This window comes from Sciurus carolinensis, chromosome 9 (genome assembly GCF_902686445.1).
Source record: "Sciurus carolinensis chromosome 9, mSciCar1.2, whole genome shotgun sequence".
Classification (NCBI taxonomy): domain Eukaryota; kingdom Metazoa; phylum Chordata; class Mammalia; order Rodentia; family Sciuridae; genus Sciurus; species Sciurus carolinensis.
In genome coordinates this window covers 66,709,987-66,723,980 of record NC_062221.1, presented here as the reverse complement: position 1 = coordinate 66,723,980, position 13,994 = coordinate 66,709,987, and the positions used below count along the sequence as shown (strand labels likewise).

General features: G+C 40.0%; 2 protein-coding genes across 4 annotated transcripts; both read right to left on the bottom strand.

The window, feature by feature from the left end:
- Window positions 1–459: 459 nt before the first annotated feature.
- On the bottom strand, window positions 460–2,031 carry LOC124993048 (transcriptional enhancer factor TEF-4-like). Its single transcript, XM_047564591.1, is given in 2 exon segments — window positions 460–608; window positions 611–2,031. Coding segments are annotated over 2 exon segments (1,356 nt in total). The 5' UTR covers window positions 1,941–2,031; the 3' UTR covers window positions 460–582.
- Window positions 2,032–3,215: 1,184 nt separating this feature from the next.
- Window positions 3,216–13,587, bottom strand: Wdr53 (WD repeat domain 53). Of its 3 annotated transcripts, XM_047564600.1 has the most exons (5): window positions 13,538–13,587; window positions 12,158–12,159; window positions 8,600–8,670; window positions 8,175–8,456; window positions 3,217–3,881 (listed from the first exon to the last, which is right to left on the bottom strand). In XM_047564600.1, exons 3-5 carry the CDS (start codon window positions 8,603–8,605, stop codon window positions 3,285–3,287), a joined length of 885 nt encoding a protein of 294 aa, XP_047420556.1. In that variant the 5' UTR covers window positions 8,606–8,670; window positions 12,158–12,159; window positions 13,538–13,587; the 3' UTR covers window positions 3,217–3,284. The 3 variants fall into 3 exon arrangements, with proteins under 3 accessions (XP_047420555.1, XP_047420556.1, XP_047420557.1); XM_047564599.1 differs by having other exon boundaries at window positions 3,216–3,881; window positions 8,175–8,670; window positions 13,538–13,558; XM_047564601.1 differs by lacking the exons at window positions 12,158–12,159; window positions 13,538–13,587 and adding an exon at window positions 12,866–12,884.
- Between the last annotated feature and the right edge of the window lie 407 nt (window positions 13,588–13,994).

Genomic DNA, 13,994 nt, shown 5'->3' with positions numbered 1-13,994 from the left:
GTAAAGGAACTTACTCTTGACCTCACACACTGGCCTCTATTCTCTTTTCTACCTTTTTTTTTTTTTTTTTTTGTATAAATACTTTGTTATATTTTAAAAAACAAAATATTTGCAGGGCCCACCTGGCTCTGCTCCTGCACAAAAAAAGGTTAATCCTCAATTTGTGACATCACAGATCAGAGGGGAGGGAGGCAGATACTTGGGGGGAGGCAGCTGGAAAAAAGGGGAACAAACCAATGTGGAACCAGGGCCTGCCAAAACATCCAGAAGAGTGTCAGAGGCCAAGAAGCCAGTAGTGTACCTGGGGGTTGTCTCACTCCTGTCCCCAATCCCTGATGCTTTGGAGTTTCAGACACCCCCTGTGAAGTCCCAGTACTGGGGTCTATCCTCAGTCTTAGCTTGTTCAGGTCACTGAGCAGGTTTGGGGGTCCTTTCTAATAGGAGACAGTCCCAGTTGCTCAGGCCTCTGAGGTCAGCCCCTTTCCATCACAGCCCCCTCCCCAAATAAGAATCATGAAGAGAGCTGGAGGGTCCTTCCTAGGAGGAGGGTGTTCTGGGGTGAGCCAATTGTGGGTTCCTTCTTCAATCCCTGACCAGGCGGTAAATGAGTGCTGGGCCCCACGCTCACTGGTGGAGACCTCAAAGACGTAGGCGGTGCACAGCAGCAGTTCCTGGGTATCTCTGTTTGTCACCACCTGGAGGATGGTGAAGTTCTTAAGGACGCTGTTCATCATGTATCGCTCGGGGAGCTGCCGCAGCTTGTGCGAGAAATTCACCAGGTACTCACACATGGGCGAACGCAGCAGACGGTACACGAAGCGCCCGTCCTCCAGCTGGGCCCGCTCCGTCTCCACCTTCTCCACCACCTGCTTGCCAAAGGAGCAGACCTTGGAGGAGCAGGTGAGGGTCATGTGCTCCAGGCTCTCATACTGGCTGCTCACTCCATAGAAGCCACCGCTGCTGCCGCCACTGCTGCCAGCCCCTACCTCCTCACCACTTGGGCCCCAGTTCAGGTCCGCCCAGAACTTGACCAAGAAAAAGGCATGGGGAGGGCCTCGATCATACAGCTCCCGCAGACCACCCTTTTTCTCAGGAAATTTGTCGTAGATCTGCCGGACATCCACACTCTTCAGTGGGGGTGCTCCAGGACTGGGACAGTGCTGACTGATGTGCACAAACAGGTGCCTCTGGTAGGAGTCAACTGCATCAGGTGGTTCCACAAAGGCTGAGAACTCCACCAGCTGCAACCGGGCAGTGCCCAGAGCCCGAGCCTGCCAGGCTGGGGGTGATGGGGCAGGTGGGGGCAGGGTTGAGAGGGCTTGGGGAGGCTCGTACCCTGGGAGGTCAGTAGATGGGGGAGTCAGTGACAAGGAGAACGGTGTCTGTGAGAATGGCTTCACGTCTGGAACATTCCAGGGTGGGCCAGAGCCCCCTGACCAAAACTGGAAAAGTTCAGTGGCCTGAGGACCGGCAGGACCCAGTTTGGCCTGTAGGGAAGGTGCTGAGATGAGCTGGGCAGAGGACATGGTAGCCATCGTCTGGAAAGCTTTGTCCTTAGAAACCTGGTCCACATTCAAGGCCTTCAGTTTGGACTGGATTTCTCTTGATTTCCTTCGAGTCAAAACCTGGATATGACTAGAGACCTGTTTGCGAGTACGGGTCTTCCCTGTTCTCAGTTTGATACAGCGGGCAATCAGTTCATTCCGACCATACATCTTGCCTTCATCAGACAGAATGATTTTCCTGCGGCCACATGGCGGGTAGATGGCCAGGGCCTCCTGGAAGCTCTGCTCAATGTCTGGGCTCCAGACACCCTCTGCATCTGGGCCCCCGTCTCGCCCAGCCCCCTCGCTGCCGCCGGTGCCCTCTTCACTGCCTTCCTCACTGCCTGTCCAGCCGCTGCCATCGTCCAGGGGGGCCCCAGCCCGGGGTTCCCCCATCTGGGCCTCCCGGCCTGGGGTTGGGGAGCCGCGGGCGGGTGGGGCGCTCTCTTTTCTACCTTTTATCTTATGATTATTCAGAAATTGTTTTTTTTTTTATTTTTTTTTGGTCCTGGGGATTGAACCCAGGGGTGCTTAACCACTGAGTAATATCCCTAGCCCTTTAAATATTTTGAGATAGGGTCTTGCTAAATTGCTGAAGCCAGCTTTGAACCTGCAATTTTCCTGCCTCAGCCTCCCGAGCCACTGGGATTAAAGGCATGAACCACCACACACAGCTGAAATTCTTATTATTTATCACTTCAATATATTCTTGCTCTCACCAGCATCATAGACTGAATTGCTGCATAATATTCTAAACTGACTTGACCCTGGAATATTTTCTTAGAAACACAGGACAGGCAATTGTCAGCAAAACTTCTGGGCCTTACCAAGAACAAAAGATTTTTTTCTTACAACCTGGTAAGGCTTCTCAGTACATCTGAGATCAAGGCTGGGGTGGTAGCTCAGTGGTAGACCACTTGCCTAGCACGTATAAGGCACTGGGTTAGATCCTTAGTACCACAAATAAATAAATAAATAAAGGTGTTGTGTCCATCTATAACTAAAAGAAAAAAAAAAAAAAAAAAGACATCTGGGCTCAGAAATAACTAATGTCTAATGTCGCTGGGCATGGTGATGCATGCCTGGAATCCCAACGACTCCAGAGGCTGAGGCAGGAGGATCACAAGCAACTTAGTAAGGCTCTGTCTGGAAATAAAAAATAAAGAGTACTGGGGATGTAACTGAGTGATAATGTGCTCCTGGGTTCAATCCCCAGTATCCAAAATAAGTAAATAAATAAATAAATAAAAACAAAAAAAGAAATAAAAATAACTAATGTCATAACTAATGTGGTAACCACATTTGGATCAGGATGTGGGTTTCCCTAAGTCAGGAGTCTTGATAAGACAACTAAAGGTCTTTCCATGCAACTAACTGTGCCTGAAATTTTTCTGGATCCTCAAATGACTTAACATTCAGGTATTGATTCCTGTGACAGTAAAATGGGGGAAATCACCCATTTCATTGAGTTGGAAATGAATATATGTAATATATATATATATAAGAAATGAAATACATGTAACATGACTGGTACACAGTCAATTCTTAATGAATATTAGTTCTCTTTCTCCAAATTTTAATGTCATTAACTATATGAAATATTAATCAATTATCTTCTTCTGTTCAAATGTCTTAAAAATTTATACAATGAAATGGTATGATTTTATATATGATAAACAGATTAAGTGAAGCAGAATTTTTTTTTAATCTGAAACAGTTTTACCACAGTTTTTATTGGATTTAAAATTCATTTAAGGGATATACAGATATACAACTTGTCTGATCAGCTACTAATATATTTTGATGTCCTTTAATTTTTGTACCTAAGAGCCAGTTCACTTTTTCTCCATGTTCAATATTTAGCTTTGGTGAAATTTTGCCATGTTCTTCCTTGTCTGTTACTGAAGCATTAATGTTTCCACCCTGCTTGGTGTTAGTTGCTCTTTTAGTTTTCTTTCTGTGGTTCTGTTTTGCAGGACTCTTCTGTTTTTTCTCAACTTCACTGCTCACATCCCATAACATTATCTTCCCATCATTCCCTCCAGTAAGCAGTAAATAAGATTCTGACAGAAAGCAGACCTGGGACACCCCCAAAGTGTGGCCCTTAAATCCCAGTTCTTGTTCACACTTGACTCCCATCACCCTAAAGATTCGAACCTTACCATCTTCAGCACCACAACTAAAAATATTGCCACATGATGCCACAGAGACAGAGTGGGCTAGAGCAGGGTTTAAGAGCTGACCAGGTGACTGTGGGCTTTCCATTTCTTCTGTTTCATCCTCTTGTAAATTTGTAATCCAGAGTGGCCGGGCTTTCTGAAGATTCCACAGCATCACCTTTAAATAAGATGAAATTAGAATCACACAAAGTACTACTATTTTGCTCAACTACAGTGCTTGTCCAGTTTCTAGTAAAATCAAAGAACTCTGAGGATGATCAGTTGGATACATTCCCAATAGTATTAAAAAAGCAAATCAAATTCTACCACAACATGACAGTAGAATGCTACCTAAAACTGGATTTAAAGCTAGAATGCAGATGTGGAGGTAGAATTTACAAAGTAAGATCCTAAAAAGTGATGATGAATAGACCCCATTAAAGGATAACTGTTAAGCAGCTGCCAGTTTCTATATCCTTCTATCTCATCATTTCAAGTAAACTGAAGATTATGCTGAGCATGGTGGTGCTGCCCCTAGTCCCAGATACTTAAGAAGCTGAGGCAGTAGGATCACTCAAGTCCAGTTCAAGGCTAGCATGAACAAAATAGTAGTGAGACCTTGTCTCAAAAACAAACAAGGGGGCTGGGGAGATAGCTCAGCTGGTAGAGTGCTTGCCTTGAAAGCACAAGGCCCTGAGTTCGATCCCCAGTACCACAAAAAAAAAAAAAAAAAAAAAAGGGCGGGGGGGAAACCCCAAACTGCCGAAGATTATGAAATTTGTTATAATTCATCTATGCTGGTTATAAAACTGACATTATGGACTCCACTAGCTTAAGTGGACTGGCAGGCACCCCAGTTCTTTCTCATACAGCCCCTAAAATGTCAGGATTGTATTTTCTATCCTCCAAAGATATTAAAACAAACAGCATCCAATGTGTTTTCAGCAGATAAAACATTTTTATATTTGATTTAAATCATCTAAATGTGCTAAAACATTCCAGATTCTCCCAATTTTAGAATTACTTCCAAGTACTAATGATGTGGATGGTACCTGCTTAGATATTCCCTTTATGCTTTTTGACCTCCAACTCCTGGTGCTGGGGATTAAAACCAGGGCCTTGGCACATGCTAGGCAAGCACTCTACCATTGAGCTATATCCCCAGCCCACTTTTTATGTTTCTTTATTCGACTTAACTGCCAGAGACCCCAAAGCATTTCACATTCATTTCCCAGCCAGCTGTTTGAGTAGTTAATACCCTAAGCAGAAGAGCTAGAGATAGTGAAGGAAAAGATCCTTATTTTCAGATGGGTGTCACTAAATCACTGAGGCTTGCCTCAAATTTGACATCCTCCTGCCTCAGTCTCCTAAATTGCTGGGATTAAAGGCATGTACACTGTGTCTGGCAGGTCCCTGTCTCTTTGAATGCAATTTACCTAATTTTTAAACCTGTCTAAATAAAAAAGAAATGATTTTATAATTTCTGAATTAACAAAGTTGGGTGTGTTAAACATGGTAATAATTTAATTGCTGACTTGGAGATAAAACTCTGGCTGCTCAGAGAAGTTAACCTAGCAAGAACTTTTGTTTGTACCCTTTTAATATTATGTCTACATTCTTGGGCTCCCTGATAGACCGGTTATTCTTAAAGTTTAGAATAATACTGGACAACCAGGTTTTTAAAAGAAAACTATAGAAAAATTTAGAGTTTCAACTTTGGTGAAGAAAGTAATGGCTTAAAAGCATAGTTGTAGCAGGCTGGGGCTGTGGCTCAGTGGTAGAGTGCTTGCCTAGCATGTGTAAGGCACTGGGTTTGATCCTCAGCATCACATAAAAACAAATAAATAAAAAAGTGTGGTGTCTATCTACAACTTAAAAAAAAAAGCAAGATTGTGGGGCTGTGCAGCTCAGTGGTAGAGTACTTATCTAGCATATGCCAACCCTTGGATTTGATCCCCAGAACCAAAACAAAAACCAAACAACAACAACAAAAGAAAAAACAAACAAACAAAAAAATCCCCAAAGGTTGTTCTTTTTTAGCTGCTATTGCTATGACACAGACCACTGCAAAAGTTAATCTGTAGTGAACTTTTAACAATTTTGCCAGGCATGTCAAAATAGGCCATTACCAAAAAAAAAAAAAAAAAAAAAAAAAAGATGATAAATACGTTAAAAAAAAAAAAAAAAATAGGCCATTACCTAAACCTAACTTTCACATATTTGTTTCCTAGACTGTTAACAGCTGCCTTGCCACTAAAATGTCTCACCTAAAAGTGGAGGCAAAAATGATAAATTCTGGATGCTCATTCCTTATCTAATCTGAAGAGAATGGGTCACCTTTGCATATTTAACTGCCATGCCTAGTGAATAATTCACAAACCAGTGATGAAAAACTGGGGTAGCTGGAAGATGAAAGAATGACTGGTCAAAAACACAACAGGATTGGCCTCCTTATAACAGATATCCACCTGGCTGTGCAGTGCTTCTTAACAACCACACAGGCAGATTATCACCCCAAGGATAGAGAATGTAGGAGGGTTTATAGAGTTTGGTCAAAAACCTACTAGGAATGGAAAAGGAATTTAGAGGTTGTAGAGTAACTGTGCCCTATATAGATGATTCTCAACAGAAGCACTACATCACTTTTGGTAGGGCAATTCTTCATTATCTGGGGGATATCCCAGTATTGCAGGGCATCCACTGACCCTACTGCTAGGCTCTCTAATTTTTCCTTCCAACTAAATTAAATGCTGGTAGCTTAATGGAGCTAGGGATGGCCATTGTGACAACGACCAAACCAGCCTCAGGGATTCCTAAGAGGTGTACAAAGTGGAGGAGGGAATGGCAAAGACCAAAAGGTAAAAAGACAAAACCTTTGCTGGTTAACAGGAATCTTTGTTGAGCAAAGGTTAAAACTTAGCAGTAAAAACTGTATATTATTGAGAATATAGGATAAATATCTAGAATTAGAATATGTTGGGCATATAGGTCATTATTAAATAATGACTCACTCTCTAGAAGTCACCTGTTCCCAAACTAAGACACTTTATTTAAAAAAAAATATGTGTGTGTGTGTGTGTGTGTGTGTGTGTTGTAGGTGGACACAATACCTTTATTAAATTAATTAATTTATTTTATATGGTGTTGAGAATTGAACCCAGTATCTCATGCATGCTAGGTGAGTGCTCTACCACTGAGCTACATGTCCAGTCCTTTTTATTTTTCATTTTGCTAAGTTACTCAGGCTGGTCTTGAACAGAAGAGTTTTTCAAGTAGCTGGGATTACAGTGGTATGCCATCACACACAGCTCCTAAAGCATTCCTGATGATAATCTGTTTAAATACCTCAGGTGCCAGAGAAAAAAACATGGGCTTTGGAGTCAGAGAGACTAAGGTTTCTAGTCAGGCAGATGTGTAGACACTTAATTTGAATTTCATTTATAGAAAAGGAAAAGTAATGATCTGGGAGGGTATGATTACAATTAAAAGTAATATAGCGGGCTGGGGAGATAGCTCAGTTGGTAGAGTGCTTGCCTCGCAAGCACAAGGCCCTGGGTTCAATCCCCAGCACCAAAACAACTAATATAGCAAGCACCATGTGCTCAACAGAGAAATCATGATTATTCTTACTTAAGTGATGAGATTTACTCTCCCAAAGGGAAGTGCATCCACCAAGGGAAAGTTCAAGCTATCGAAAATGCTTCTATTAATCCAAAACCTGCTTCCCTGTGACTTCTGCCATCTAAACTAGTATATTTCATTTTTAAACCTCAAGAAAACAAAGCACCTCCAGCTCCCACACATAGTGGGGTTTCTAGATATATCTACTTTCCTGGTGGTCCTCTGAATGTGGGCTAACTTTTGATGCTGCTTTTAAAACCCAGCATTGAATATAATGCTCTGATTGTCATCATCAATATAATTTCAATTAATGTATTCCAGAATTTTAAAGTAAAAACAGAGCCAGATTCCCCCAACTTTTTTTTAAGTAACACAGAGTTTGTAGAGAATGTGTGGATCAACTCTACCTTCTGCACTCTCCTTTGTTTGTTCAGAATCAAATATTTGAATCCTAAGTTTTTAGAAATGTTTTAAAGCACAGAGCAAGGAAAACTAAAGAATTAATGATTACTCTGTGAATAAAATCTACTATGCTTTGTCAGGTTAGCATTCAACTTAGAAGTAAAGCTATGGTTCATAAATGGATAAGACATGTGAGTACAGAATAGAAAATGCAATATATTTAGCCTGGTCAATAACTTGATTCTGGGGGCTGGGGCTGTAGCTCATTGGTAGAGCATATGCTTAGTATGTGCAAGGACTTGGGTTCAGTTCACAGCACTGCCAAAAACCCCAAAACCAAAACCAAAACCAAAAAACAACAAGAACAACAAAATAACCAACCAAAAACATCATTTTGTTAGCAAATCCCATTCAGAAGTTACACAAGTATTCTTTGCAAAATCATCACCTGCATATCCAGGCCACATGACACCAGACTCTGAGGCCTCTGAGGTCGAAAAGCCACAGAAGAACAGATATTGGAATGTCTCTTCAGGGATCTGCTAACTTTCTTATTTTCCAAGTCTAGGATTTTGATTGCCCCAGAGTCATCAGCAGAAGCCAGCAGGTTTTCAGTTTCATTCAATGAAAGACAATTGATTTCTTCTTCATTCACATGAAAATGGTCCAGGGAATCTTTGAGCAACCGGATATCCAGTATGCTAATGGTTTCTCCATGTGACGCATAGAGCTTGGTGGGGCAGGAGGGAGAAAATAAGACACTGGTAACATCATCAGCTCCTTGGAAATGCATGTGTCCTAAAGGAGTACCATCTTCACCCCAAGCCACGAGATCTCCACCCTCTGCTCCAGAAACCACTAGCCCGTCTTTACTTGCATTCAGGCAGAGAATAGGAGAAGAATGTCCACCAGTCCACTTCACTGCCATCATGGCCCAGGAGACTCTGCAAAAGAGGAAAAACTGTAATATCATGTTTTATACAAGAACTTGATGGTAGGAGACAAATGTAATAAGCAGCATTTCATTTAAATTATTTTAAAAAGACATCTTCAGATTGATGTGATCCTGAAATATGTATAATCAGAAAAATGAGATTACACTTATTTATATATGATCTATCAAAATGTATAAATGCATTCCACTAATTAGAATGTATATGTACAACTAAGTAGAACAAATAAAATTTAAAAATTAAAAAAGACATCTTCAAAACAATTTTAAAAACATTTAAAGACCAAGTTTATAAAAACCTAGTTGAATGCAGGGCATACTAGTTGAAAGCAGAGGTATACTAGCTGGCATGTGCTTAGGAAGGCTTCCTTTACCATCAGGAACCCAAGTAAGCTTAATGTGAGGAGACTCACATTAAGAATAAACACTAAAAGTATTTATTTCAAATTAGGAAAACTCTTTTACCACTCTTCTGATTAGTTTTATTCCATTTTTACAAATAATAAAACTGAGTCAAGCTGGGTGTAGATCAGTGGTAGAACTCTTGCCTACCATGCACAAGGTCCTGGGTTTAATTCTTGGCACTACAAAAACAAATTTTAAAAAACTCTGAATCTCAGAAAAGTTAAATAATTTGTCCAAGGACACCTGGCTCTTAGGATTTATACATAAGATCCAATATAAAGGATCTTATGTATAAATATTTAAATAATGAAGACCCTTTTCTAAGAACTTCACTTAACAGAAGTTTTGATAGTATTTTTTGAAAGTACAGAAAATGACCAAATGCTATTAATAATTAATTACTGCTTTTTAAATGTATTCACAGATTTTAAAATCATACTAGTACCTACCTGCACTTACACAATAGTAGTACAAATGTACAGAATTTAGATTTATCCTACTCTAGGAATCCCAGACATACAGACTGGAAATGACACATAATACTGTCTTGACTCCACTGTCTATTGGTCAGGGCAAAAAAGGAGATTGGCAATTTATACAACTCTAACAGTCAGATGAAAGAAGCAAACAAATCTATTGGAACAAATTTACTTTTTCATTTCACAAGCCAAGGGAGAAGTAACCAAAGAAAAACTGCCTGAGCTGCTTTACTACTTTCAAGATAAGATACTTGAATTTAGCCCAATGGTACAGAGATAAATTCTTAATAATGTTTCAAAAAATCATTTAAAACAACCTGGCAATCTGCCTAAAGTTTGTATTCTAATACAAAACTGCTTATTTCTTCCTACTTTTTGCCACACTCCTTTATCTCTTTCACATGCACGATCACTAATTAGACTGCAAAAAAAAATTAGACTGACATATTAGTAATCAAGGTTAACAGAAACATGGTCAGAAAATCAGATAGCAATATTCATAAAGAATATAAAATGGGAAAAAGACAAAACCAAACATTTTTTCAGCAGAAGCATTCAATTAGTATATAGAGGAAATTAATTAAAGAGCGACCGAAACAAAGATTTAAAGGAGAGTCTTACAGAGGAAATGACTCAGAGGAAGGTAAAAAGAGGGAGCCTGGTGGTTTGATTTAGCTAAGTATTTAAATAGTAGTTAAATAATCTTTTGCCATAACAAAGATTCTTGCCACAAGCTCCATATAAATAAAGAGAAAAGACACATGATTTTATTTATTCATTTTTTGGTGCTAGGGAACCCAGGGCTCTGTTAATGCTAAGCACACCATCTATCACTGAGCTACATTCTTAGCCCCTTAATGATTTTAAATGAAGGTATATTTTTATGCATAAGAACTGTCATACTGACACATCATCTGATAAAATGCTTTCCTAACTTAAAATATTAAATTGAACTACTGAAAGGCAATTTAAGTCACAAATTTATTAATTTTTAAAGTGTTGATCACTTCTTTACTGAATTTGGGCCTCAATTTTGCTATGATGAATCAACTTTAAAATCAGAAAGTCTAACTAGGTGTGGTGGTGTATGCAAGTAATTCCAGCAATTCAGGAGGCTAAGGCAGGAGGATAGCAAGTTAGAGGCCAGCCTGCCTCATAACTTAGTGACTCTGTCTCAAAATAAAAAATAAAAAGGGCTAGGGATGTGACTCAGTGGTGGAGTAACCCTGGTTTCAATATCTAGTCCTTTCCTTCCCCCGCAAAAAATCAGGAAGTCTATACTGTATGATTCTATGCATTGTTTTTTTGTGTGTGCATTCAGGTTTGGTAACCCTACTGAGATTTCAGGTTTTAGACAGGACATGAATGAGACAAGGATTCTAGTACTTTTATTTCTCTAATACAACTCTATTCACAGGAGATCCAAATAAAATGTTGACTGGCAGACAAAAGTTTTAGCAGATTTTCTTCCTAATATCATTCTTTTCTGAAATAAATTAACTCAATTTTAAAGGTACATTTGGTTAAGCTCACCCCAAAGTGTGAGAAGTTAGGCAATAAGTGGATTTTATGCTTAGAGACAGTATTATAACCAACAACATGGTTCAAAATGGAACCAAGTGTAACTCTTGTCTTAAACCCACAATATCCAAGAACAGCTCCTTAAATTTCTAATCTTAAAATCACACAGGTAATATTTACTGGTCACCTACCTTGTCAGGAAAAAAAAAAAAAAGATGTATTACTGGAAATGCTAAAAGAAAAAAAGCTAAGAAAAACTTAAAAATCTATACACTCAGTAAGGCTTTTAATTTTAGTCAATCAACATTTGTCATATGGAGTATTGATCAGGGATTCAACAAGAGCCTCCAAAACCACCTGTTTACTTAGTTTATAAAATTGTTATTTGGAACTCACCCAAAGACCACTATCAAAAAGCATTAAACAGACCTCTATGGTAGAAAGGTAGTAAAGAAAATGTATTCAACTGGGTTCAATTAAACAATTTTTCAGGAATGAGTCGTTAGTCAGCTATTGTTTCTTATTTTTCTGACTGGAGTTAGAAAGCTTAGCTGAAACAGATTAAGTACGAGTATCCCGACATTCATGTACCAAACATACAAGCTTCTCTTTTCCTATGCAGTTGCCTAAAGGATCAATAATAGTAGTAGCTAATATCCTACTATAAATTACTTTAGTTAAGAGTTCTCCCTTCCAACACTTAATGAGATCATTAAGTGGGTGAGGGCAAGGTGTGGTATCTTGAGAGCAACTTGAGGGTGGAGTACCACAGGTGACAGTTCTGAATAGCTAGATGGCAGAATGAGGGATATGGGGTTGGGGAAGGGTGATGAGCAGGTAAAAGATATATAAAAAGAAAAGGAGGAAGTGATAAAGTTAATCTTTTTCTACTTTGAAACTCCACCTGGACCACTTGGGGGGATGGCCTGCCACTGAGTCACCTAAATGATGGACTAGAAAAACACCAGAATTACCTCATGGGATCTTTCAAAGGCTCTACCTTACCTGTACTTTGAGAAAAAATAAAGTTAAAGTCTAATAAATGAGTGATCTCGACTAACAACACTTACCCACTTCTTCAAGTGTTCGTGCCCACCCTACTCACCCCCCTTTTTAAAGAGAGTTTTGCCATAAATGGTGGCTCAGGTCTTTAATCCCAGTTACTCAGGAGACTGAGAAAGAGGGCCACAAGTTCAAGGATGGCCCTGACAACTTTTTGAGACCCTGCCTGAAAATAAAAAATTAAAAAGGGCTGGGGATGTAGCTCAGGGGATTCAAACCCCAGGGATGCACACACACACAAAGAAAAGAAAAAAAAAAAAAAATAAGAGGCAGGATTCTGTTATTTTGTCCAGACAGATCTCAAATTCCTGGGCTCAAGGGATCCTCCTACTCAGACTCCAGAGTAGCTGGAACTACATAGGGAGTGCACCACCACACCTTGTCAGTGCCTTATATCTGTTGATTTTGCATGATTCTTTACCCCCTTCTCTGACACATCAACTTTACTTTATTCTTGCAAATTTAAAAGAAACGTAACTGTCTTTTCAGACAAAAGTTGGTTCAATGCTCAGGTAATACCAGAGAGTCACCATCACTATATTCAATGGTCAACGTTCCTTCACAGGTTTGGGTTTCCTAAAGTTGGTCTTGAAGTGGAGAAAAGAAATAGTAGTCAAAATGATTGAAAGGCTCTGACATTGGTACCAGTAAAAACGAAAAGAATTTGGGTTACTGAGACTGGTGAAAAAGAAAAGGTACTGGAAATAAACAAGTAATTACCTAACAGGAGGGATGGAGGTTGTTGTTCTTGTTTTCACTGAGAGAAAAGAAATGGATTATACACAAGTTCAGGCAAGATTTCTTACTACATAAAGATTGCAAGACACTGAAGGTGACTGACTACTAAGGGAATCTGTGAACCCTACTATTATAATAATTACTAGTTTTGAATTGTCTTGAGAATTATATAAAAACCACAGTAGAGGGATTAAGAATTTGCTCAGTGGTAGAGTAGTTGCATAGCGCCAGCAAGGCCCTGAATTCACAAACCAAAAACCAAAAAACAAAACAGTGTAAAAGACCTAGTATGGCACCCGGCTCCACGCTGTTGATTATTGTTCTTTTCCTATGTGTTCTTTAATGGCTGTCAGAAAACTTTTGGGGCCCTCTAGGGAAAACGTACTATGACCAAATAATGCGAAATTCTTTCCCGTCCATGAAACCATCTGTAACATGATCTCTATGTCATTCTCCCCATTGGAATGTTCAATTAAAACACAATGCCTTAATCTGTCTATTAAGCGATGGATCTGGGAATACTACATTTTGATAAAAAAAAAAAATGCGGCAGTTCTATAGTCCTAAAACGGCACTTTAAAGTTAACCAAACTTGCGGCGGGGATGGGAGGGGGTGGCTGTAAGAGGGTATTCAGATGAAGCCAATCACCTTACTTTGAATGAATGCTGGGTCAGAAATTCTGGTAAATACCGATATTGAAGGAAGAAGAAGCGGGTCTGACCAGGAAAGCACCGCCTCAGATTGCCGAAGACAAAAAAAAAAAAAAGAGAGAGAATTAAGACCAGGAAAAGACGGCTCCAGATGCCCAAGCGTAAAGGAAAGGATCCGACCCCAAACCGAACGTGTCCCCGCTAGAAATGGCTAGCAAGAAAAGGGAAGTTTCCTACTGTTAAGTTGGAGACTTAACAGGGACCAACTGCTACAGTTAAAACTTCATAGGCAAAGGGGCCCCAAGAGACCGGACACGGGACCAACTAAGCAAAAAGGAGGAAAGGGCAGCGGAACGCAGTCCAAACCCACCCGCCACCCGCCTCATACCTGCGCTTCCGTTCTCCTCCTGGGCTCCTATGATGACCTCACCAGCCGCGTCCAATCCCACAAGCGCTAGAA

Bases quoted from the DNA above. Each gene is read 5' to 3' on its own strand.
- Wdr53 (XM_047564599.1), bottom strand. From the start codon at position 8,657: ATGATGGCAGTGAAGTGGACTGGTGGACATTCTTCTCCTATTCTCTGC. The intron at 3,882-8,174 runs GTGATGATTTTG...TCTTATTTAAAG, and splicing joins CATGTGGCCTGGATATGCAG to GTGATGCTGTGGAATCTTCA.